Raw genomic sequence first — 26,211 nt, forward strand, 5'->3', positions numbered from 1 at the left:
CAGAAAGGGACAGGAGAGGAGATGAGGGAGAGGACAGACAGAGGCAGAAAGAGAGACAAGAGACCCTAGCAACCAACATTTCCCACCCAGCAAGCTGACTATGTCACACTATCCATCTCTGCAAATCCACTTAAAAAACGTTATAGTTCTAAAACATATCATAATCAAAGGCCCTGCATCTCAGTGCTTGAGGCATCACTACAGACACCCTGGTTCGATTCCAGACTGTATCACAACTGGCTGTGATTTGGGAGTCCCAAAGTGTGGCGCACAATTGGCCCAGCGTCGTCCGGGTTTGCCTGGTGTAGGCCGTCATTGTAAATAAGAATTTGTTCTAAACCGGCTTGCCTAGTTAAATTAAAACATTAAAAAAAAATTAATAAATAAAAACACACAATACTTTACTACGTAACATTCCACTGCATATGCACTGCAGCAACGCAGAAAGAAGTGCACCATAGAAACCCCCCCCCCCCCCCTGGTGATGTGTTGATGTCCACTGCAGCCAAATTCAGCCTCTAGAAACATTGAGAAACACTGTTCCACCCATTCCAATCCCAAAACCCATCTGTCCGGAGTAGAGGTCGACCGATTATGATTTTTCAACGCCGATACCGATACCGATTATTGGAGGACCAAAAAAAGGCTGATGCCAATTAATTGGCCGATTTTTTAAATTTATTTGTAATAATGACAATTACAACAATACTGAATGAACACTTATTTTAACTTAATATAATACATCAATAAAAATCTATTTAGCCTCAAATAAATAATGAAACATGTTCAATTTGGTTTAAATAATGCAAAAACAAAGTGTTGGAGAAGAAAGTAAAAGTGCAATATGTGCCATGTAAGAAAGGTAACGTTTAAGTTCCTTGCTCAGAACATGAGAACATATGAAAGCTGGTGGTTCCTTTTAACATGAGTCTTATAGGCACTTTAGTATTGCCAGTGTAACAGTATAGCTTTCAATCTCTCCTCGCTCCTACCTGGGCTCGAACCAGGAACACATTGACAACAGCCACCCTCGAAGCAGCGTTACCCATGCAGAGCAAGGGGAACAACTACTCCAAGTCTCAGAGCGAGTGACGTTTGAAACGCTATTAGCACCCCGCTAACTAGCTAGCCATTTCAAATCGGTTACACCAGCCTAATCTTGGGAGTTGATAGGCTTGAAGTCATAAACAGCGCAATGCTTGAAGCACAGTGAAGAGCTGCTGGCAAAACGCAACGAAAGTGCTGTTTGAATGAATGCTTACGAGCCTGCTGGTGCCTACCATCGCTCAGTCAAACTGCTCTATGAAATCATAGACTTAATTATAACATATTAACACACAGAAATACGAGCCTTAGGTCATTAATATGGTCGAATCCGGAAACTATCATCTCGAAAACAAAACGTTTATTCTTTCAGTGAAATACGGAACCGTTCTGTATTTTGTCTAACGGGTGGCATCCATAAGTCTAAATATTCCTGTTACATTGCACAACCTTCAATGTTATGTCATAATTATGTAAAATTCTGGCAAATTAGTTCGCAAAGAGCCAGGCGGCCCAAACTGTTGCATATACCCTGACTCTACGTCCAATGAACGCAAGAGAAGTGACACAATTTCACCTGGTTAATATTGCCTGCTAACCTGGATTTCTTTTAGCTAAATATGCAGGTTTAAAAATATATACTTCTGTGTATTGATTTTAAGAAAGGCATTGATGTTTATGGTTAGGTACACGTTGGAGCAACGACAGTCCTTTTTTCGCGAATGCGCACCGCATCGATTATATGCAACGCAGGACACGCTAGATAAACTAGTAATATCATCAACCATGTGTAGTTATAACTAGTGATTATGATTGATTGATTGATTGTTTTTTATAAGATAAGTTTAATGCTAGCTAGCAACTTACCTTAGCATTCGCGTAACAGGCAGGCTCCTCGTGAGGCAGGTGGTTAGAGCGTTGGACTAGTTAACCGTAAGGTTGCAAGATTGAATCCCAGAGCTGACAAGGTAAAAATGTGTCGTTCTGCCCCTGAACAAGGCAGTTAACCCACCGTTCCTAGGCCGTCATTGAAAATAAGAATGTGTTCTTAACTGACTTGCCTAGTAAATAAAGGTGTAAAAAAATTGGCTCCAATACGTAAAATTGGAGTCCAAAAATACCGATTTCCGATTGTTATGAAAACTTGAAATCGGTCCTAATTAATCGACCATTCCGATTAATCGGTCGACCTCTAGTCTGGAGGAGAGAGAAAGATACTAACGCATGTGTCAAACTCATTTCACGGAGGTCCGAGTGTGTTGGTTTTCACTCCTCCCTTGTACTTTATTGATTAATTAAGATCAGTAATTAGTAAAGAACTACCCTCACCTGGTTGTCTAGGTCTTAACTGAAAGGAAAAAAACAAAAAGCTGCAGACACCAGGCCCTACAGAGAATGAGTTTGACACCCCTGCTGTAACAGAATGCACTGGTTTCTTGGAGTTGTTAATATAAAATGGATGCAAGTAAGTTGGCGCCACTATTAGTACAATGTCTTTATTTTTTAATAAAAGGCAAAGTTAGTTTTGCTTTTGAAAATAAAGGGGCTGAGGAAAAAGTTCTCTGAACTTACTGCTTCTTTGTTTTCCTTTCTGTCTTTAACTGTGGCTTTAGTCAGTAGAGAGTAGCAAGTAGCCTACAGAACAGAGATGAGCACAAACAGATCACAGCACCACACACACACACACACACACACACACGAGCATCCGCCGGCACAGCCCTACTACTGACCAGCACTGTGTGTGCGTGCACGTTTTTTTACAGGCAGATTTTAGCACAATGGTAGTAGTATGGGATTGTATCGAGCGAAGGGAGATCGATATGCATCAGCTTCACGTTCTGTGCGATTTTGGTGTTGTGTACAACAAAATAGCATTAGTGGTTCCAAAGCACCCTGCGTTCATCTCATTAAGATAGAAACATTTGATGTGTTGCTTTAAGTCAGTATAGAGAGAAAGTCCGTTTTTGTGGAAGCAGGGGGCAGCGGTCTCGGCTCATCAGACATGCAGATGGAAATAGGAAATAGGCTAGTGGAGTGTGTGTGTCCATACAGAGGTGTCCTTTCATGGAAAAATTAGGCTTAATGGAAACGGAGGTGTGTGTGTAAGCGGTTTATTGACAGTAGGGACACTAGCTGCTTTGTGGTGTCTTGATGTTGCTGAAGTCAATTCATCTGCATATGTTCCCCCTTTTCAAACCACCAACATTGAAGGGACAGTCCTTAATCTGTTCTGTCACAGTATATGAAGAGCGAACACGTAGAAGAGGGCAGAGCACGTATAGCAGCAAAGTTAGTGGAAAGTACGAGAAAAGTAAGAAGGTTGTGCCAGTGTGTGTATTAGAGTGAGTGAGAGATGTGGCCTAGTGCCATTATTAGCACAGTGTGGAAGAAGAAAGCCAGTGGCTTGTAAGGGTGTAGGTGACAGCAGCACAGTCCACCCACCCAGAGAGCAGTGTGAGGCCAGAGGTGGGGAATGAACCTACCTGGTAGAGACAGTGACACACACTGCGTAGCTGTGGCGGGAACTCGCTGGAGGAGTTGATAATGGCCAGGAAGAACCGGTCTGTGATCTGGAGAAGGTTCCGCTGGTTCTCGTCAAGGTTCTCTGACTGTTCTAGTCTACAGAGAGGGAGGGAGGGTGGAGAGGACAAAAAGAGAGGGGGAAGAGAGAGAGGAAGGGGAAAGTCCGACAACTGTCGTTCACGATTGAAATAAAAAGTCAATCATTATGGTAGGAGACTTTAACAAAGTGTTAAGTACCTCAATGGACCATAAAGGTAATCACTCTACAAATTATCATCACCGTGCCCTTAAAGAAATCACAAATATTATGGACACATTAGAAATAGTGGATATTTAGAGACTTAAAAAAAACACAACCTAGTGAGAAATACATGGAGGAGACTTAATCAAGCTAGTCGTCTTACCTACTTTGTCTCTTTCTCTCTTGCATCAAAAGTTACAAAAAAGTTTTAATAGGAGACAGAATGCGATCGGATCATCATTCAATTGGCCTTCACATAATTCTTATAGATTTTCCACGTAGACGGGGATATTGGAAATTTAATCAAAGTTTATTGGAGGACAAATATTTTTTACTAAGACAAAATCATTTATAACTGAATTTTTCCAGTAGGTTCAGCAAATCCCCTTGTTGTTTCAGATACCTTTAAAATGTACCTTCAGAGGTCATTCAATTCATTATTCATCAATAATAAAAAAAGCAGTTTCTGGCTAAAGAGACAAGACTAACAAGGGAAATCCATGAACTAATAGTACAGTTTTTTTTATTTTTTCCCCCGAAATTTACTGAAGACGGAGTCATCTATGATTCTCCGAATGATATTTTAAAAGAGGAAGCTAATTATTTTAGGCAGACGTTCTCTTTTCTGTCTCATCCTCGCCCACTGAATGAAGATTATGGTAAGGAATTCTTTCCAAATAATATAAAAAAATGGACAATTAACAAATCAGATCAGTGCGAAGGCCAAATTACAGAGGAAGAACTTTGAGGCTTTTAAATCCTTTCATTCTGGAAAAACACCAGGGCTTGATGGCATACCGGTAGAGGTATGTCAAACCTTTTTTGAGATACTAAAAGCTCCATTGTTAGATTGTTTTAACTACTCCTATAGAAATGGTAGTCTGTTAGATGCTCAGCAGGATGGTCTGATTTCTATATTATTAAAACAAGTACCAGATGGCAAATATAAAGACCGAGTCTATCTAAAAAACTGGAGGCCCCTTACACTTCAATGTTGTGATGCAAAAATACTAGCGAAATGCATAGCACTCAGAAGTAAAAAGGGTTAAATCAGGTATTGTTCATCCTGATCCGACAGGTTTTTTACATGGACAATACATTGGAGATAATATACAACTACTAGAAATTATAGATCATGAAACATCTAAGAAGCCAGGCCTGGTATTTATAGCAGATTTTGAAAAGGCATTTGATAAAGACTGGATTTGATTTATAAATGCCTGGATTTTTTCAATTTCGATAATTCTCTTATAAAATGAGTAAAAATAATGTATAGCAACCCCAGGTGTAAAATAGTAAATAACGGCTACTTCTCAGAGAGTTTTGAATTGTCAAGAGGAGTTAACCTGTTTGGGCTGCAGGGGCAGTATTGAGTAGCCAGATAAAAGGTGCCCATTTCAAACGGCCTCGTACTCAATTCTTGCTCGTACAATATGCATATTATTATTACTATTGGATAGAAAACACTCTAGTTTCTAAAACCGTTTGAATTATATCTGTGAGTCAAACAGAACTCATTTGGCACAAACTTCCTGACCAGGAAGTGGAAAGTCTGAAATTGAGGCTCTGTTCTACTTCCTGCCTATAAATGGGCATGATACGTATTAGTATACATGCACTTCATAGACCTTCCCCTGGATGTCAAGAGGCGGTGAGAGAAGAAATTGAGTGTTTATCTTGGTCTGAAGTGGAATACAAACTCTTTGTATGACGTGTCCCCCATTTCCTGTTTTCTGGAGAGCGCGAGGAGGTACCTGGATTTGCCTTCTGTTTAGCTGCCGTTATAGGCGACTACTATCTCCGGCTTTGATTTTATTTGATACATGTGACCATATCATCGTAAAGTATGTTTTTTCAATATAGTTTAATCAGATTATTGACATTTTTTCGGGAGTTTTGCCGTGTTCCGTTCTCTGACTTTGTTGACGATGGAGAGATTCGCGCCACTTGGCTAGTGTGCTTGCTAAATCGAGAGGGAAAGTGGCCGTTCTAAATCCAAACAACGATTGTTCTTGACAAAGGACACCTTGTACAACATTCTGATGGAAGATCAGCAAAAGTAGGAAACATTTTATGATGCTATTTCATATATCTGTCGTACATGTGAACTAGTCGTCGGCGCCCAACTTTTGGGTACTCTAGCTATACCGAAGCTGGATGTCGTAATGAAGTTATTTTTTAGAATTCTAACACTGCGATTTCATTAAGAACTAATGGATCTATCATTTCCTATACAACATGTATTTTTTAGTTATGTTTATGAATAGCTATTTGGTCAGAATATGTGTGTCAGAAAAAGTGTCAGAAAAATATCCGGACGTTGTGGAAAAAGTAGCTACGATAGCACAATTTATAACCACTGATTTCAGCTCTAAATATGCACATTTTCGAACAAAACATAAGTGTATGTATAACCTGATGTTATAGGACTGTCATCTGATGAAGAATATCAAGGTTAGTCAAAAATTATATATCTTTTACTGGTTTGTTACGATCGCTAACTTTTACTGCTGGGAAATGGCTTGTGTTTCTGGCTATTATGGTAAGCTAATATAACGCTACATTTTGTTTTCGCTGTAAAACACTTAATAAATCGGAAATATTGTCTGGAATCACAAGATGCCTGTCTTTCATTTGCTGTACACTATGTATTTTTCAGAAATGTTTTATGATGAGTAATTAGGTATTTGACGTTGGTGTCTGTAATTATTCTGGCTGCTTTCGGTGCAATTTCTGATTGTAGCTGCAATGTAAACTATGATTTATACCTGAAATATGCACATTTTTCGAACAAAACATAGATTTATTGAATAACATGTTATAAGACTGTCATCTGATGAAGTTGTTTGTTGGTTAGTTTGGTTGGTTCTTGGTTAGTTAGGTTGGCTTTGTGCATGCTACCTGTGCTGTGAAAAATGTCTGTCCTTTTTTGTATTTGGTGGTGAGCTAACATAAATATATGTGGTGTTTTCGCTGTAAAACATTTTAAAAATCGGACATGTTGGCTGGATTCACAAGATGTGTACCTTTCATTTGCTGTATTGGACTTGTTAATGTGTGAAAGTTAAATATTTAAAAAAATATATATTTTGAATTTCGCGCCCTGCACTTGAGCTGGCTGTTGTCATATTGTGGGCGGCCTCGGGCTGCAGCCATAAGAAGTTAAACAAGGGTGTCCGCTGTCAACATAGTATTTATTATGGCCATCGAAATGCTAGCTATTAAAATCAGATCCAATAACAACATTAGAGGATTGGAAATCCAGGGCTTAAAAACAAAGGTGTCCATGTATGTCGATGACTCAAGTTTTATATTAAGTCCGCAAGCTAGATCCCTGCAATGTCTCATTGAAGATCTAGATAACTTTTCTGGACTCTGTACTAAAACCTAATTATGATAAATGTACAATATTACGTATTGGATCTTTAAAAATACAACTCACATTACCCTGCAGTTTACCTATAAAATGGGCTGACAGTGAAGTAGACATACTTTGTATTCATATCACAAAATATATAAATTAGCTCTCCGCAGGGAATTTCAATAGAAAACTTGTAAAAATAGACAAGATCCTGCAACCATGGAGAGGTAAATACCTGTCTATTTATGAAAAGAAATCCTGTTAAACTCCTTAGACATATCTCAGTTTACTCACTTACTTATGGCGCTGCCTACTCCTGATGATTTGTTTTTTAAATCATATGAGCAAAAAAATATTTTGATATATCTGGGACGCTAAACTAGACAAAATAAAAAGTGCCTATCTACATAATGAATATGAATTGGGTGGGTTGAGATTATTAAATACAGTTAAAGTCAGAAGTTTATATACACTTAGGTTGTAGTCATTAAAACTCATTTTTCAACCACTCCACAAATTTCTTGTAAACAAACTATAGTTTTGGCAAGTCGGTTAGGACATATACGGTGTTCATGACACAAGTAATTTTTCCAACAATTGTTTACAGACAGATTATTTAACTTATAATTCACTGTATCACAATTCCAGTGGGTCAGATGTTTACATACACTAAGTTGACTGTCCCTTTAACTTCTTATGGCTGCAGGGGCAGTATTGAGTAGCTTGGATGAAAGGTGCACAGAGGTGCCCAAAGTAAACGGCCTGCTCCTCAGTCATAGTTGCTAATATATGCATAGTATTATTAGTATTGGATAGAAAGCACTCTGAAGTTTCTAAAACTGTTTGAATTATGTCTGTGAGTATAACAGAACTCATATGGCAAGCAAAAACCTGAGAAAATACCCAAACAGGAAGTGGAAATTCTGAGGCTGGTCGATTTTCAACCAAGGTCACAGCGAGATATGGATGAGTTTGCACTTCCTACGGCTTCCACTAGATGTCAACAGTCTGTAGAACCTTGTCTGGTGCCTCTACTGTGAAGGGGGGCTGAATGAGACAGGAATGAGTCAGGTCTGCCATGAGCTGACCATGCTCTGACCATGCGCGTTCACATGAGAGGGAGCTCTGTTCCATCGCACATCTGAAGTTTATGGAATTCTCCGGTTGGAACGTTATTGAAGATTTATGTTAAAAACATTCTAAAGATTGATTCAATACATCGTTTGACATGTTTCTACGGACTGTTACGGAACTTTTGGACATTTCGTCTGCTTTTAGTGAACGCGCTTCCCTGACGTTGGTCGACATTACCGAAAAAAACGAACATTTCTTGTGGAAGTGGGAGTCCTGGGAGTGCATTCCGACGAAGATCAGCAAAGGTAAGTGAAGATTTATAATGCTTTTTATGAGTTTTGTTGACTGCACAATTTGGCGGGTAACTGTATGGCTTGCTTTTGTGGCTGAACGCTGTTCTTAGATTATTGAATATTGTGCTTTTGCCGTAAAGCTTTTTGAAATCTGACACAGCGGTTGCACTAAGAACAAGTGTATCTTTAATTCTATGTAAAACATGTATCTTTCATCAAAGTTTATGATGAGTATTTCTGTTATTTGACGTGGCTCTCTGCAATTTCTCCGGATATTTTGGAGGCATTTCTGAACATGTCGCCAATGTAAACGGAGGTTTTTGGATATAAATATGAACTTAATCGAACAAGACATATATGTATTGTGTAACATGAAGTCCTATGAGTGTCATCTGATGAAGATCATCAAAAGGTTAGTGATTAATTTTCTCTCTATTTGTGCTTTTTGTGACTCCTCTCTTTGGCTGGAAAAATGGCTGAATTTTGGTGGTGACCTAACATAATCGTTTGTGGTGCTTTCGCTGAAAAGCCTATTTGAAAAATCAGACACTTTGGTGGGATTAACAACAAGATTACATTTAAAACGGTATAAGATACATGTATGTTTGAGGAATTTTAATTATGAGATTTCTGTTTGAATTTGGCGCCCGGCACTTTCATTGGTTGTTGTCATATCGATCCCGTTAACGGGATTGCAGCCAAAAGAAGTTAAACAGCTTAGAAAATTACAGAAAATTATGTCATGGCTTTAGAAGCTTCTGATAGGCTAATTGACATCATTTGATTCAATTGGGGGAGTACCTGTGGATGTATTTCAAGGCCTACCTTCAAACTCAGTGCCTCTTTGCTTGACATCATGGGAAAAACAAAAGAAATCAGCAAAGACCTCAAAAAAATAAATGGTAGACCTCCACAAGTCTGGTTCATCCTTGGGAGCAATTTCCAACCGCCTGAAGGAACCACGTTCATCTGTACAAACAATAGTACGCAAGTATAAGCACCATGGGACCACACAGCCGGCATACCGCTCAAGAAGGAGACGCGTTCTGTCTCCTAGAGATGAATGTACTTTGGTGCCAAAAGTGCAAATCAATCCCAGAACAACAGCAAAGGACCTTGTGAAGATGCTGGAGGAAACCGGTACAAAAGTATATATATATCCACAGTAAAACGAGTCCTATATCGACATAACCTGAAAGGCCACTCAGCAAGGAAGAAGCCACTGCTCCAAAACCGCCATTAAAAAAAGCCAGACTACGGTTTGCAACTGCACATGGGGACAAAGATCGTACTTTTTGGAGAAATGTCCTCTGCTCTGATGAAACAAAAATAGAACTGTTTGGCCATAATGACCATCGTTATGTTTGGAGGAAAAAGGGGATGCTTGCAAGCCGAAGAACACCATCCCAACCATGAAGCACGAGAGTGGCAGCATCATGTTGTGGGGGTTCTTTGCTGCAGGAGGGACTAGTGCACTTCACAAAATAGATGGCATCATGAGGACGAAAATGATGTGGATATATTGAAGCAACATCTCAAGACATCAGTCAGGAAGTTAAAGCTTGGTCGAAAATGGGTCTCCCAAATGGACAATGACCACAAGCATACTTCCAAAGTTGTGGCAAAATGGCTTAAGGACAACAAAGTCAAGGTATTGGAGTGGCCATCACAAAGCCCTGACCTCAATCCCATAGACAATTTGTGGGCAGAACTGAAAATGCGTGTGCGAGCAAAGAGGCCTACAAACCTGACTCAGTTACACCAGCTCTGTCAGGAGTAATGGGCCAAAATTCACCCAACTTATTGTGGGACGCTTGTGGAAGGCTACCCAAAGCGTTTGACCCAAGTTAAACAATTTAAAGGCAATGCTACCAAATACTAATTGAGTGTATGTAAACTTCTGACCCACTGGGAATGTGAAGAAAGAAATAAAAGCTGAAATAAATCATTCTCTCTACTATTATTCTGACATTTCACATTCTTAAAATAAAGTGGTGATCCTAACTGACCTAAAACAGGGACTTTTTACTAGGATTAAATGTCAGGAATTGTGAAAAAATGAGTTTAAATGTATTTGGCTAAGGTGTATGGAAACTTCTGACTTCAATTGTATAAAAGCACTCAACCTCTCTCTTTATTTTTTCTCTTTAGTTCATTCTCTTGGTTGTTGGTGCATTGGGGGGGTTCTTGGGGGTGGGGAATGGAATTAATTGTATTTTTGTTTGTCTTGGGGGGGGGGGGGGGGTCTGTGGGAGGGGTCTCGAATGGTTGAGGGACAGCTATTGGGGAACCTTAGAGGGTTGGGGTTCACGTTTTTTGGCCTGGTGGGAGATATGTCAACGTGCCCTTGAGCAGTGATTTGACCATGGATGCTTCTGTGTGTCGCTCTGAATGGGAGTCTGTTGGATGACTGGTATGATGTAGTTGTTGAGCGGCTTCACTGCAAGTATATTGTATGTTTCAGATATTCAATAAAAAAATAATTTTAAAACGTCAGAATTGCCTTGGTAACTTCCATTTAAAAAGGTTACCCCCCAAAATTGCTCAAATCGACATGCTATCCTTTACCACCACACCAGGCTACCTCAGTCTAACTGGTAGAAAGCTTCTGGTTAATGTTCCTACCTGGTTGTGTCCACCTCAAAGCTGATGTTGTGCCACTCTGGGGTGGTGACGACCCCTTTAAGTAGAGGCTCCAGGAGCTTCTGTAGGTACGCCACCCCGTAAACCTAACACAAAGAATTTCAACATTAAAATGAATTTAAAATTTCAGGCTTGGTGCGAGTGCTTCAGGTTCTACCATTTAAAATTGTCTGTATGGGAGAGAAATGTGGTTTTACCTTGAAACAGAAGGTCATGATTTTACTGGCCAGACTGTTGCCTCTGAAGAGAGTCTGCATGGAGTCAGCCAGCTCCACCTCCTTGGAGAACATGTTCCACAGCAGCTGATACAGCAGGTGGCGAGAGTCAAACAGTGTCACCAACACACGGGCCAGCTCGTCCTGAAGAAGACACACTAACATGTTTCAACAACTACTGCCTCACATTCTCATACTTGCACAGGGGTGGCAAACCCTTTTCCTGGAGAGCTACAGGACATGCAGGCGTTTGCTCCAGCCTTGCACTAACATGTCTGATTCTACTAATAAATCAGGTTTGTTATTGTAGTGCTCGTCATTGTGAAGGTTAGTCACCCAAAAGGCTGTGTTTCGTACATACCCATTGGGATCCTGGCACCACATTGGCCAGTGCCATGGCGATGGGCAGCTCTCCCTGGTCTCCCATCATGGTGACCAGCTCCACCAGCCTTTCAAAGCGGTCTGCCAGCACCGTCTCTGCCAGTGTGTCAAACTCTGTCCCCTGCTGGAGGATCTTAGTCAGAACCTCCATGAAGGTGGCCCGTGTCTGCAGGTCCTTATGGTAGCCCAGACCTGGAGAAGGATGTATGGAGGGGGAGGAGAGAGAGACGGATAGAGAGACAGAGCGACAGAGAGGGGGCACAAGAGAAAGATTAAGGGTGGCAGAGGATACAGGGACATTATAATTGAGGTTTGATTGTTCATTTTGGAAGCTATGGTCCTTGGTAGATGGAAGGACTAACATTATAGCTTTCCTGACACTATAAAAAGGTGGAGAAATACTACTGCTACAGTAGATCACCGATAGAGTGCATGAGTCCGCTGTCCACGTTGGCGTTGAGGAGGTTGGACATGGCCAGGACAGTACAGTGTCTGAGGGAGGCCAGGCGTCGAGACATGCCCCTCTTCCTCCCAACCACCGGCTGGCCATCATCCTCCACCTCACTGCAGTCATTCAGCAGGTTCATGAACAGGGTAAAGTACCTGGGTACAGGGGGTAAAGCAGGGTTCAGAACACTTAACAGGCAGTTTGAATTCAAATTATGTGCACATTTAAGTTAATGTATTCCTTTACTTCTATACAGAAAACACAGATAGTTTATTTTGCGTGTGGAAATGTTACAGCATGCACAGTAAACAGAAAGCTGAAGAGCAGCAACAGATAACTAAGTCTCTCTGGATAAGCACATCAGCTACATGACTAAAAGGTATATGAGTAAAGCATGTTGTAGTTACTTGAGGAAGAGCTGGGACTTGGCCTCCATCAGCTCCACCCCGTCTCCCTCCTCTGGCTGTAGAGGCAGGCCAGCTAACAGAGACACCACCGCCTCCATACTGGCCTGGTCCAGGTCTCTGGTCAGACACTTGATATCGTCATCAGCAGCCTGGTTGGAGGTGCCCATCACCCAGTCTGTCAGGTACTCCACCATCTTGTTCCTGGCAGAAGTGGTGAGCGGTTGAATTAACAAAAATTACCCATTGATTCTTGAAGAATATAACTTATGAGCTGTCAGAACAGCAGAACTCAAAATATACACTTGTTTTACTCCAACGTTTGTAAACAAAGTAAATGTAAACAAACACTATATAGCTTCAACGCATTGTTAAAACTATCATTTTTATATCAGGTATGGTCATTCTATAGCTCTGTCTGTGAATTTGAGAGTGGTTATATTTCTCCAGACCCATCCAACTTTTTTTAATTGTTTGAACTGCTGACTGAAGCTTTAAGTAGCATTTAGCTAGTTTGGCTAGCGTTAAGCTAGAGTTTAGGTCTGTCCAGGAGGGAGTGCCGTCTCTGTCGCTCACCTGAACTTCATCTCCTGGCAGAAGGACAGGTCGTCTCGTCTCTCCATCATCACCTCCACCAGCTGGCACAGCTTGGTTTTCATCTGGATGGCATGCAACGTGTTGCCTAAGACACGCACGTACCTGGGGGGGTGAGATAAGATCGAATAAGGTCCTGAAGATTGACAACTGATTAGGTATTTCATAAGCCGTGAGTGTTTGTCTCTCACCTGACCAGGTTGAGCATCATGGTCTCTATGCTGGCCTGTCCCAGGTGCTCTGAGCTGCCCTCAGCATGGTTATCCAGTAGGTTCTTCATGATGGCAATGGTCTGCTCCACAAACTGGGTGTTAGTGTCATTGATGGGGACCTGCAAGGGCACAGAGACAAATTAATTAAATAAGTTTTAACTACATTCCTGCTAATGTTAACAAATCAGTTTTATAATGAACTAATGAAATTCGACAACATCAGCGCAGGCAGGGCTCTGTGTTGCAATCAGCAAAAAAGTCACCATCCCCTTGTAAAACTCCCCAGAATGATTTTCTACGCTAATACAATTCAAATCATTGGTTAACGTGCCCCATCCTCCTCCGCAGCCCATCCACTCACCGGCCCCTGTGTGTCGAAGAAGCGTCCGATGCTGTTCCTGAGCTTGTTGAAGAGCATGTGGTAGAGGACCGGGCTGAGCTCCAGCCCCAGCAGCTCCTTGACATTGGTGCGGACGTGCAGACCCACCCTCTCATGACCACATACCAGCAGGACCAGCAGGCGGTCCAGGAACCTGCCCAGGGGGGTTTCAGTGGAGGAAGAGGAGGAGCAGGTGGCTGAGGCTCCAGCTGCAGCGTTGGAGACCTCACAGACGCCCACAGAGACCATAGAGTATTTGCGTTCGCTCATGGGGCCCATGGGGGGGCTGTAGGTGGTGGGGCCACAGGGCTTGCTGTGCTGGGACAGACACACCCCGCCCAGAGCACACAGGAAGCCTGTCATGTTGATCCACTCCTGCAGGGGGAGACAAATGGGGTAGAGTTTGGAGCAATGGTCCCCTGTATTATTATTTTTTATTAACAGTGAAACACACCCAAATCCTAAAATGTAAGTGCTCTTACCTGACCATCCTCCACCTTGTTTTTGGGAAAGTTCAATATCTGTTTGGTGTCCTGCTCCCATTTTGCATGCGTGTCCTCCCACGCCTGGGGTGAGACATGGAAACAAGAAGGGATAAGTCCCTAATACTAGAAGGATGTAAGCAAGGATACTGTATTTAATGTTTCACACCTCAGTGTTTCCTGCAGTGGGGTGCTCTATCCTTCTCAACAAGGCCATCACTCTCTTCTGCAGGGTGGAGCGTCCTACCAAACAGAGAATCACGTAGCGGAGTCATTGTCTGAAACCGTTGGCCTATATAGTGACTCAGAGAATGTTATAGTGGTCTACAAAACATAGCGTTTTTACTGACCAGTGGCCATTATGTTGCTGACGGAGGCGAACTCTGTGAAGGTGGCGTAGTTGGGCAGGATGTTCTGGACGAGCCCCTCGTCAGCGGAACAGCGGATGTCAGCCTCCTCACACAGGTGTCTGAAGCAGGACATGGCCACCAGCACGGCCTCAGTGTCAGGGCTCCACAGAAACATGTATAAACACACCTCCAGTTTGGTCTGGGCCTGTCTGCAGATGGGGATTCCACTGCCCTGCGTGGCACACTCCTGGGCGAGCAGAGAGGAGTTAGACATGTCCAACACACATTTAGACATGTCCAACACACATTTAGACATGTCCAACACACATTTAGACATGTCCAACACTTGTATTTGACTTTTATAACTGCAAAACACTCCGGACGGTTTTCCAGACCTAAGCCTAGTCCTAGACTTAAACATTATTTTGAATGGAGATTCTCTATTGAAAGTGATTTTTAGTTCAGAACTAGGCTTAATCTGTGTCTGGGAAACTAGTTATTCTGATGTGAGGTTAGAGTCCCTGACCTCACCTTGTTCTTTAGGAGGAACTTGTTCCTGCAAATAAGGATCTCCCTCAGCCACTTCAACACCTCTGTACTGTTCACCATCTGGTGACCAATCAGCTTCTTACAGATCAGGAAGAGAACCAGGGAGCTGCAATGGAACAGGCCGGTGTTAGAGCCCAATGGAATCTCAATACACACCCCTAAAGACTGACTACTACTGAATCCATGACCAGTGTGTCTGTCTACATGGATTATCTCTGGACTGAAAAGCCCCCAGAACTAAACCATGTCCTTGTACCTGATGTCCCAGAAGGTTTCAATGGGGGCCTCAGGGTTCCACAGCTCAATGGTTTCAGGCAGGTGCAGCACCAGCAGAGCCTGGGCAGGGAGAGCCAGAGACAGATAGGGAGAAATGTGCCTTACTTGAAGTTGATAATTCAATGCTAGGGAATAGAACTGAATTGGACAGAATGAGAAAGAATAAAGAAGCAGAGTAGATGGAGTGAGAGTAAAAGAGAGAAGGAGTGTAAACTGACCTCCATGGCTTCCTGGGAGAGCTGGGCTGTATTGGCCAAGGGCACCAGCTGCACCAGGCCTGCGATCAGCTCTGCTGTGCTGCTCTGGGTCTCCTGAGCCTGCTTCCCTGGGTTCTACACACACACACACAAGGTTAAATATACATGTATGGGTGAACGCAAGGGCGGAGAGGAAATCGAACCACACACACACACACAAGTGGAAGGGAGGGTGATTAACTATTCAAACAGAACCTAGGGACATTGTCTCAGTATATACAGTTGAAGTCGGAAGTTTACATACACCTTAGCCAAATACATTTAAACTTAGTTTTTCACAATTCCTGACAATTGATCCTAGTAATAATGACCTGTCTTAGGTCAGTTAAGATCACCACTTTATTTTAAGAATGTGAAATGTCAGAATAATACTGTAGAGAGAATGATTTATTTCAGCTTTTCTTTCTTTCATCACATTCCCAGTGGGTCAGAAGTTTACATACACTCAATTAGTATTTGTTAGCATTGCCTTTAAATTGTTTAACTTGGGTCAAACGCTTTGGGTAGCCTTCCACAAGCTTCCCACAATAAGTTGGGTGAATTTTGTCCCATTCCTCCTGACAGAGCTAATGTAACTGAGTCAGGTTTGTAGACCTCCTTGCTCGCACACGCTTTTTCAGTTCTGCACACACATTTTCTATAGGATTGAGGTCAGGGCTTTGTGATGGCCACTCCAATACCTTGACTTTGTTGTCCTTAAGCCATTTTGCCACAACTTTGGAAGTATGCTTGGGGTCGATGTTCATTTGGGAGACCCATTTGCGACCAAGCTTTAACTTCCTGACTGTTGTCTTTTTTTAATGGCGGTTTTGGAGCAGTGGCTTCTTCCTTACTGAATGGCCTTTCAGGTTATGTCAATATAGGACTCATTTTACTGTGGATATAGATACTTTTGTACCTGTTTCCTTCAGCATCTTCACAAGGTCCTTTGCTGTTGTTCTGGGATTGATTTGCACTTTTCGCACCAAAGTACGTTCATCTCTAGGAGACAGAATGCGTCTCCTTCCTGAGCGGTATGACAGCTGCGTGGTCCCATGGTGTTTATACTTGCGTACTATTGTTTGTACAGATGAACGTGGTACCTTCAGGCATTTAGAAATTGCTTCCAACGATGAACCAGACTTGTGGAGGTCTGCAATTATTTTTCTGAGGTCTTGGTTGATTTCTTTTGAGAAATCAAAGAGGCACTGAGTTTGTAGGTAGGCCTTGAAATATCAAATCAAATTTATTTATATAGCCCTTCTTACATCAGCTGATATCCTAAAGTGCTGTATAGAAACCCAGCCTAAAACCCCAAACAGCAAGCAATGCAGGTGTAGAAGCACGGTGGCTAGGAAAAACTCCCTAGAAAGGACAAAACCTAGGACAAAACCTAGAGAGGAACCAGGCTATGAGGGGTGGCCAGTCCTCTTCTGGCTGTGCCGGGTAGAGATTATAACAGAACATGGCCAATATGTTCAAATGTTCATAAATAACCAGCATGGTCAAATAATAATAATCACAGTAGTTGTCGATGGTGCAGCAAGTCAGCACCTCAGGAGTAAATGTCAGTTGGCTTTTCATAGCCGATCATTGAGAGTGTCTCTACCGCTCCTGCTGTCTCTAGAGAGTTGAAAACAGCAGGTCTGGGACAGGTAGCACGTCCGGTGAACAGGTCAGGGTTCCATAGCCGCAGGCTCCATCCACAGGTACACCTCCAATTGACTCAAATGATGTCAATTAGCCTATCAGAAGCTTCTGACATCATTTTCTGGAATTTTCCTAGCTGTTTAAAGGCACAGTCAACTTAGTGTATGTAAACATCTGACCCACTGGAATTGTGATACAGTGAATTATAAGTTAAATAATCTGTCTGTAAACAATTGTTGGAAAAATTACTTGTGTCATGAACACCGTATATGTCCTAACCGACTTGCCAAAACTATAGTTTGTTAACAAGAAATGTGTGGAGTGGTTGAAAAACGAATTTTAATGACTCCAACCTAAGTGTATGTAAACTTTCGACTTCAACTGTATGTGGTGGTTGGTGTCAGACTTACGTGCAGCATGAGTTTGGGGTCAGCGTGGATGAGTTTGACCAGGGCGAGGAGGAGGCACTTGTAGCTGCGTGTATCCAGGTCTGTGGTTTTCTCTTTGAACTTAAGGCTGGTGGTCATCTTCTCTTTAAATGACAGACTCTGTCAGAGAGAGAAGTTGTAACTTTAGGTGTAGCTAATACATACTTTTCCTAATAGGTTGGCTTACACAGGAAAACAAAAGGTAAGTGGGTTTCAAACGATTGGTGTGAAAGTGAGTGTGAATGTGCGCATGTGTGTGTGGTCCCTTTCTCACCGGCGTCATACGTAGTGGGGCGTGTGTGTGAAGGCCTTGCATCACTCGGCTCAAAGTGTCTGAGAACATTAGTCGCAGCTCTCCAGAGTAGCAGTACACTGCATCAATCTTAGGCCACCAGTCCAGATCAGACTAAAGGATGAAGAGGATAGAAGATCATTAATATTGCACTGCTGTGGGAAAGGCCAATGAGATCAACACCGTCCTATCAATTGTACTTCGACTGAACTTGGGTAGTAAGTAGTAGTGGAGACAGTAGACACTTACATTGGTGATGATTCTGTGCAGGGAGTTGACCAGGACAAAGTGAAAGGTAGAGGGGGAGGCGGAGGCCAAACAGACCTGAGGAGATTGTCTATTAATGTTTCGTCAAAAAAGCCGATTTGACACTGAGGTATCATTCAGACATGGTCTGCACATTTTCTGCCAATGCGCTGAGCAGACTGACAGACCTTAAAGTGCTGATTGTTGTGAGGGTTGATACGGAAACAGGAGACGAAACAGTCGATCATGAGGTCCACGTCTGCGTTCTGGCTGCCTGCCCCGCGAGAGAAGGGCTTGGTGGGGTTGAAGAGTAGGGCCTGATGGGATAGATAGGAGGCGTCTGTATGTGACCGTCTGCAATATTCCAAATCAACCAATTTCCCAATTAACCCTAACGCAAGGGGCTTTGTGAAGGTCTGAAAATATTGGATAGGTATTAGCAAAATGGTCATAGCTCCATAGCGGTAGCACTAGCATAAAAGTTGCACTATAAAAGTCTAAGGGGTAGCCATAGGCATTTCAATCATGGTTTACCGTTCAGGACGTTGTAGATAGAAATGTTCTATACAGAAAGGACATTGTCAATTTTACTCCACGACTGGAATGACGAACATAAAACCCAGACACCACTGCTGTAGTGTTCCCTAGCCCCCAGAGGGCGACAGAGTGTTTAGTTTATCTGACCTTGAGGTCCACCACGATGGACTGCACCAAGAGGAAGATGCCCGAGTGGTCCTCCCAGTTGATGTAGGTGGAGGCCTTGCACAGTTTGACACAGGCGATGGCTGCACTCTCTGTTAGTTGCTTGCTGCCCCCCTGGCCTGCTAGGGCCTTCCTCAAGCTCTCCAGGAACAGCTTCTGTAACAAGAGAAAGAAAGCAACTATCAGCCACACTACCTATTTAATCCCAGTGTGTGTATGTGTGTGTGTGTGTGCACTCTCTCATCTCACTTTGTTGGCCTTGCTCTCCTCCACCACCTCTCGGGAGATGATGTGTGTGATCTCGGGACAGAGGATGAGGAGGATGATCTGTAGAGGCCACACCGCTGCCTTCCTCTTGGCACTCTCAGCAAAGCTGTCCACCAGGTCAAACAGCCTCTCCGCAGCATCTAAAGGGCGTGCCAGACAGACGAGTGAGATAGCCCTTAACTCATCATACTTCTTATTTATCGTCCTGATCTGTTCCCTACAGTCCCTTTGACACTGAAGATTTCACATTTTTTAAAAATTAAAAGTGCATGTAATGATAGCATCTGCATTGTGTTTCAGTCCAATACAAGGCACTTGAGAATACTGACCTGCCATGTCTGTCTGTGGTCTCTGGTAGAGCATGGTAAACTCATCAGGGTAGTTCTCCACCCAGTTCCAGAAGGCCTGCGGAGGAACACAAATATTTAGCACTGTCCTCTCTAGAATGGGACAGTAGCTATGTTTTCATGAACTTTTCCAGTGATTTATTGGCAACATTTAGAACGTTTGAATAGAAAATAATTTTAATACATTTGCAAAAAATGGTATTTCATCAATTTTAGAATAAGGCTGTAATGTAACAAAATGTGGAAAAAGTCAAGGGGTCTGAATACTTTCCGAAGCCACAGTAGATCAATTGCCTGCTACGGTGCATTTCCATCCAACTGTCTTGTGTCGACAAAAACAGCTGGACGTAATGACGTCACACCAACAAACAGAAGAAATTTTCGCAAAAACCTAGTGTTGAATAAACATGAAGGAGTTGAAGTGTTTCCATTATCCATTTAGGCAAATTGCACATGAAGAAATTGGCGACAGCCTGTATTCCCTCCCACCCATCTGTTCCATGTCTCAGGTAGCCCGCAAAAGCCAGCATGGATAGAACGAAAGAATTTACTAATATATGCCATAGTCTAATAATTCCTATGTGCCAATGTATTGTCATGGTGAACCTTGCACTCCAGTTGATATGAAATAATCGAATAGTGAAACTTGCATTCAGCCAACTCTAAAGTCAAAGCATTTCAGGCATTCTTGAAAGTCAGGACAGTGCTCTGCGTACCGTCAACACTATTCGGCAATCAACATTTATTTGAAAAACATTGTTTCTATCATCGTTTGTAGCAATAAAGAAAGTAAAATGTTGTCGATCTTTAGAGCATTTTTCCTATAGCTGCCGTTTCATTACTCATTACAATGTTTTTTTCCAATAAAACTGGATCAATGGAAACCTGCATAGTAATGTCCTCAAAGTGGAACATTTTATTTTAAACATTTCACCAGCAGCCAAGAGGTGGCAGTAGCAAATACCATGAATAATACACTACATGTTCAATGGTATGTGAACACCTGCTAGTCAAACATCTCGTTCTAAAATCATGGGCATTAATATGGAGTTGGTCCCTCTTTGCTGATATTACAGCTTCCACTCTTTTGGCAAGGCTTCCACTAGATGTTCAAACATTGCTGCGGAAACTTGCTTCCATTCAGCTACAAGAGCATTATTGAGGTTGGGCACTGATGTTGGAGGATTAGGCCTGGCTCGCAGTCGGCGTTCCAATTCATCCCAAAGGTGTTCGATGAGGTTGAGGTCAGGGCTCTGTGCAGGCCAGTCAAGATCTCCCACACCGATCTCAAACAAACCATTTCTGTATGGGCCTTGCTTTGTGCATGGGGGCATTGTCATGCTGAAACAGGAAAGGGCCTTCTCCAAACTGTTTCCACAAAGTTGCAAGCACAGAATCGTCTAGAATGTCATTGTATGCTGTAGCGTTAAGATTTCCCTTCACTGGAACTAACGGGCCAAGCCCAAACCATAAAAAACAGCCACAGACCATTGTTCCTCCACCAAACTGTACAGATGACACTACGTATTGGGGCAGGTAGCATTTTCCTGGCATCCACCACACACAGATTCGTCAGTCGGACTGCCAGATGGTGAACCGTGATTCATCACTCCAGAGAACACGTTTCCACTGCTCCAGAGTCCAATGGTGACGAGCTTTACACCACTTCAGCCTGCTCGGCCACTGAAACTCATTTCATGAATCTCCCGACATCAGTTATTGTGCTGACGTTGCTTCCAGAGGCAGTTTGGAACTCGGTAATGAGTGTTGCAACCAAGGACAGGCAAGTTTTTACACACTACGCACTTCAGCACTCAGTGGTCCCGTTCTGTGAGCTTGTGGCCCATCACTTCGCGGCTCACCGGTCAGCAACTGGTGTGGCTGAAATAGCCAAATCCACTAATTTGAAGGGGTATCCACATACCTTTGGCCATGTAGTATATAATAATACACCAACTTCATAAACACAAAACAGCAGCACTGAATATAGATATATTGGTGCACAAACCTTTTCCAAACTGTTAATGACGGCAAGTTGGGCAGGTTTCTTCAGGGCTTTGAATTTTAATACCGTTTCTGAGAGGATGTAGTAAAAAGTAATAGAGTATTAGCAAAAAACTATTAAAAAAAACAGTATGACATACAAGGAATTGAGTGAATGAGTAGCTACCTTGGAGCAGTCTTTTAAGTTTGGCGCAGTCCACGTTGATGTACTGCATGAGCTCTATATCATGCACATCCACAGTATCTTCTGAGCAGACTGTCAGCTCTTGCAACCTGGGGGAGAACACAATGGATAAGGACTCTCAGACACTGCCATGGAACAAGTTTGTCTAGTCAAACATGATATGCAGAGATATTATTCTACCACAGTTTCTCAGTAGAAAGGAGAGAAAGAAGAGGGGGTGGAAGAGAGGGAAAAGAGGACAGCCTTGTAGAGGTTGCCTTTTTGACATCATCCTTCAAGACAGGAAACTGACATGAGTGTATCAATGATGTGAAACTTTCTGAATGTTGCTAGTCTACAGTAAACATGTTGTCCCCCACGGATGATGTATTGCTCCTTGTGTCAATTAGTGACAATTATTACAACGTATGTTGTGTGGAAATAAATGACATTTTTAAGTACCAAAATTATATAGGTTGTTATGGGAACCTAGTTGCTCATGAGGGGCTGCATATATGAACCACATTTCATGACAATAGCTCAAACGGGACAGGAGATAAGCTTGTTCAAAGTTTGGAATTTCAGTTGATTACTATAGCACCCCCTTTGAGCCAATCCATATAAATCTCTATGGGAAGATGTATCATTCACACAAGTTTCTTCAAAAATCAGGCCAGTGCTGTCTGAGACATCACGTGTGACGAAGGTACAACTGTACGAATGTACTAACGGACGGAGACCTATCCAGTCCCGTCTCCGATTTACAATGACGCGATGTGCGGCATATGGATGCAACAAGCGCCAATTCAAAACATGTGGAAAGACATTTCATTTGCAAGTTCCTGAAATTATATTGGTTGATATGGGAAATGTGTTTCTTATGAGGAAATGCATCCATATAAAAAAATGACATGACTGTAGCTCAAACGGGGCAGGAGATATGCTTGTTCTAAGTTTGGTGGTGGACAAAAAGTGTAATTAGCAGAAAAACGAAATGGGCCTGAGCTTATAGGTCCTCATGAGAAACTAGTTGCTCATGAGGGGCTGCATATATGAACCACATTTCATGACAGGAGATAAGCTTGTTCATAATTTGGAATTTCAGTTGAATACTATAGCACCCCCTTTAGCCAATCAGTGTAATTTTGTAAATGTTGTATCTCTATGGCAAGACGCGTTATTAATCCAAGTTTAGTAAAAATCGGGCCAGCGCTGTCTGAGATATCGCGTGTGATAAACATACTAACGGACAGAGGCAGATCCACAGTCCCCTTCCCGATTTCATCGTGGGGGACAATTAACCTAATAGGAGGTAACAGGATTCCGTTTTATTGTTCCATCTGAACATTCTGTAACGTTGCACCATCCTGAACATCCTGGGTGGGGAGGGAGGGATTTCCGTCATGACTGGGTTAACAGTTCATTCACAGTGACATTGTCATTGGCTGGCTGCTAAACTGAAGTGCTGAGGTATGCAAACAAGGCATATGGCATAAGTAGAAAGGGGGACCAAACAGTCTCCTCATCATTACTTCTGAAGACAGACCTTCATTTGTAATATTTGTAATATTACACTTTTGGGAAAATCAGGTCTGGTGGAACTTTTTAAAGACACAAATGCATTTTTCCACAAAAGATAATGTAGGTCAGTTGCCATCGACCTTGGAAGAACAACAAGGTGGGCAGGCTTTTGTTCCAGCCCTGTACTAACACATCTGATCAACTGCTCATCAAGACAGTGATAGTGACAGTCAATTAGCCAACACAGTCTGCAGTTCCTCAGGATCAGGGTTACCTGGTGGAGATGCGGCTGAAAACAGCATTGAAGTTGTTGCAGCTCAGGGAGAAGAGGACCCCTGAGGCAGAGGCCCGGAGCTCAGCAGCATGCTGGTGGCCCTCGCGGTACATGTGGATGAAGTGACAGATCTCTGGCAGCAGCTGCTTCACCAGCATGGTCTCGTCCAGACGCAGGCAGTCCTTTGATTGCTGGGAGGATTTTATTTTATTTATTAGGATCCCTATTAGCCGATGACAATGGCGACAGCTAATCTTACTGGGGTCCCACACATAACGAAAAATAATTTACAGACAAAAGACTTTACATACATTTAAAAACAGTAACATGTAGTGTGTGTGCATCTATCAGTTACACATACATGTCAGTACATACACACAACAAGAGGAATACAGAGAAAAAGAGAGAGAAGACGATGAGAAGAAAGGGTGTGTGTAAACTGTCGTCTCCAGGTTCTCTGAGAAAACAATGAGTGCTTTTCAGGTTATCAGTGGCAACTTCTCACATATTTTGGATTTATACAGCTGGACATGCAACACATTTATGTGGGTTAAGTGCCTTGCTTAGTGGCACAAACCCAGCATGTCCCTACCTGGGATTCACCAGTGCTCCCATTGGCTAATTTCCAAAACTACTGGAGTCAAACTGGCAGCCTCATACTTGGACAGACTGCATACAACTGCATTCCAAACCTGTAGCTCACCCATATGTAGGAAATAGTCTTAACACAAAATAAGGCTACTACTATACTTAAAAATGTGTCACATAAAAACTCAAATTCTAACGAGAATTCCATAGCGTCCATGAGGGGAGCAGCTGGCTTCTGTCTGACGACATGTCCTAATGAAAAACCTATACAGGAAACTCTCAGCGATCCCATTGGAGGCTGTGAAAGCATTAACTCAAGTCGAGGAAACACCTGGAAATGTAATCTTCTGCTGCAGGGTTGCAGAACTGAGGCACCTATTTCAGAAGTGAAGAGAAAGCACGAGTGAAGGAAGGGGTTTAAGTGTAGGTCTGTGTGTCTGGAAAAAGCAGAGAGAGACAGAACAGGGGCATCCATGATCCATTGAACCAATGTAATACTGGCGTTGTGTTGGGAGACTTATAGCGTTTTAGAATATTGGTGCAATATTTTGAGGCCAATGCTCTTGACTGGCAATGTTCAATTCAATCAAGAGAAAACTATTTGAGTTGGGGGAGGCCATTGGACTAATATGGGACAGGCTGGGGAAAAACTAAAATGGAGAAATGTTTATACAGAACAAACACACACAAGCAAGTGTAGGGGGTAGGTTAGCAGACCAACTAAATGGTGACGTAAGAAGGTATACAGTAGATGCAGACTGTATGGGGTATTCCTCACCGATGCCAGGCACTTCTCCAGTGTGTCCAGGATAATCAGCTGGGAGAGGTAGAGGTTCTTCTCAGCAGCTTCCCCGAATATCCGCTGGGGAGAGGAGGGGAGGGTAGAGGACAGGAGAGGAGGGGTTACAGACACAGAGGACACAGTGATTTGGCAAACACCACTTCCAGCCCTTAGCATGCATCCTAAACTTGAGTTGACTTTGAGTTTTGACTCAATACACACCTTCCAGGAGGTAGAGTTGATGACATGCAACGTGGTGATCCCCATAGCTAAAAGAGACACGTTAAAAAACACCACTTACCATGTTGTTCACATTTTTTAGTATGTTCGTGAGGCCACTGATGACGAGGGAGAACTTGTACTTAGAGATGTTGATGAGACATTCCTTGTTGTGCTCTGTGCTGACTTTGGTGTGGTTGTTCTGATGTCCCGTTTTAACAGGAAGCTAAGGAAAAAGAGAAAAAAGCATGTGTCATCCTAAAGTCACAGGAGAATCTAGCCACGGGTGAAGGTATTAGACAGTGGACAATATATACAGCAGGTTTGAACAATTCTAATAGAATTACACAAAGCCGGCCTCCCTAGTAGCACAGCAGTCTAAGGCACTGCACCGCAGTGCTTGAGGCGTCACTACAGACCCGAGGTTGTCCTGGTCAGGGAAGGGTTTGGCAGGACGGGATGTCCTTGTCCCATCGCGCTCCAGCGACTCCTTGTGGCGGGACGGGCGCATGCACGCAGACTTCGGTCATCAGTTGTACTGTGTTTTCTCCGACACATTGGTCAGGCTGGCTTCCGGGTTAAGTGAGCAGTGTGTCAAGAAGCAGTGCAGCTTGACAGGGTCGTGTTTCGGAGGATGCATGGCTCTCGACCTTCGCCTCTCCCGAGTCTGTACGAGAGTTGCAGCGATGGGACAAGACTAACTACCAATTGGATATCACGAAATTGGGGAGGAAAAGGGTGTATAAAATCAAAAGTTCGGACACACCTACTCATTCAAGGGTTTTTCTTTATATTTTCAACATTGTAGAATAATATTGAAGACATCAAAACTATGAAATAACACATATAGAATCATGTAGTAACCAAAAAAAGTGTTCAACAACTATATTTTATATTTGAGATTCTTCAAAGTAGCCACACTTTGCCTCGATGACAGCTTTGCACACTCTTCGCATTCTCTAAAACCAGCTTCACCTGGAATTATTTTCCAACAGTCTTTAAGGTGTTCCCACATATGCTGAGC

At 42.7% G+C, this 26,211-nt stretch overlaps 1 protein-coding gene across 1 annotated transcript in view; it reads right to left on the reverse strand.

Moving 5' to 3' along the window:
• The window catches only part of LOC120018118 (neurofibromin-like), a 100,868-nt gene that overhangs the window by 67,138 nt on the left and 7,519 nt on the right, over positions 1-26,211 (reverse strand). Inside the window, exons 2-28 of the mRNA XM_038961114.1 lie at positions 25,270-25,413; positions 24,966-25,049; positions 23,600-23,790; positions 21,808-21,914; positions 21,646-21,713; positions 19,620-19,695; positions 19,273-19,430; positions 19,006-19,179; positions 18,510-18,638; positions 18,325-18,399; positions 18,058-18,189; positions 17,766-17,903; positions 15,688-15,801; positions 15,450-15,529; positions 15,176-15,299; positions 14,645-14,891; positions 14,464-14,537; positions 14,295-14,378; positions 13,795-14,187; positions 13,413-13,552; positions 13,204-13,326; positions 12,631-12,831; positions 12,197-12,378; positions 11,756-11,967; positions 11,377-11,538; positions 11,162-11,265; positions 3,528-3,663 (exon numbers count right to left, since the gene is read on the reverse strand). Coding sequence (XP_038817042.1) covers positions 3,528-3,663; positions 11,162-11,265; positions 11,377-11,538; positions 11,756-11,967; positions 12,197-12,378; positions 12,631-12,831; positions 13,204-13,326; positions 13,413-13,552; positions 13,795-14,187; positions 14,295-14,378; positions 14,464-14,537; positions 14,645-14,891; positions 15,176-15,299; positions 15,450-15,529; positions 15,688-15,801; positions 17,766-17,903; positions 18,058-18,189; positions 18,325-18,399; positions 18,510-18,638; positions 19,006-19,179; positions 19,273-19,430; positions 19,620-19,695; positions 21,646-21,713; positions 21,808-21,914; positions 23,600-23,790; positions 24,966-25,049; positions 25,270-25,413 — 3,852 coding nt within the window. The remainder of the gene's footprint in view (positions 1-3,527; positions 3,664-11,161; positions 11,266-11,376; positions 11,539-11,755; positions 11,968-12,196; positions 12,379-12,630; positions 12,832-13,203; positions 13,327-13,412; positions 13,553-13,794; positions 14,188-14,294; positions 14,379-14,463; positions 14,538-14,644; positions 14,892-15,175; positions 15,300-15,449; positions 15,530-15,687; positions 15,802-17,765; positions 17,904-18,057; positions 18,190-18,324; positions 18,400-18,509; positions 18,639-19,005; positions 19,180-19,272; positions 19,431-19,619; positions 19,696-21,645; positions 21,714-21,807; positions 21,915-23,599; positions 23,791-24,965; positions 25,050-25,269; positions 25,414-26,211) is intronic.

This window comes from Salvelinus namaycush, chromosome 23 (assembly GCF_016432855.1).
Source record: "Salvelinus namaycush isolate Seneca chromosome 23, SaNama_1.0, whole genome shotgun sequence".
NCBI classification, from domain to species: domain Eukaryota; kingdom Metazoa; phylum Chordata; class Actinopteri; order Salmoniformes; family Salmonidae; genus Salvelinus; species Salvelinus namaycush.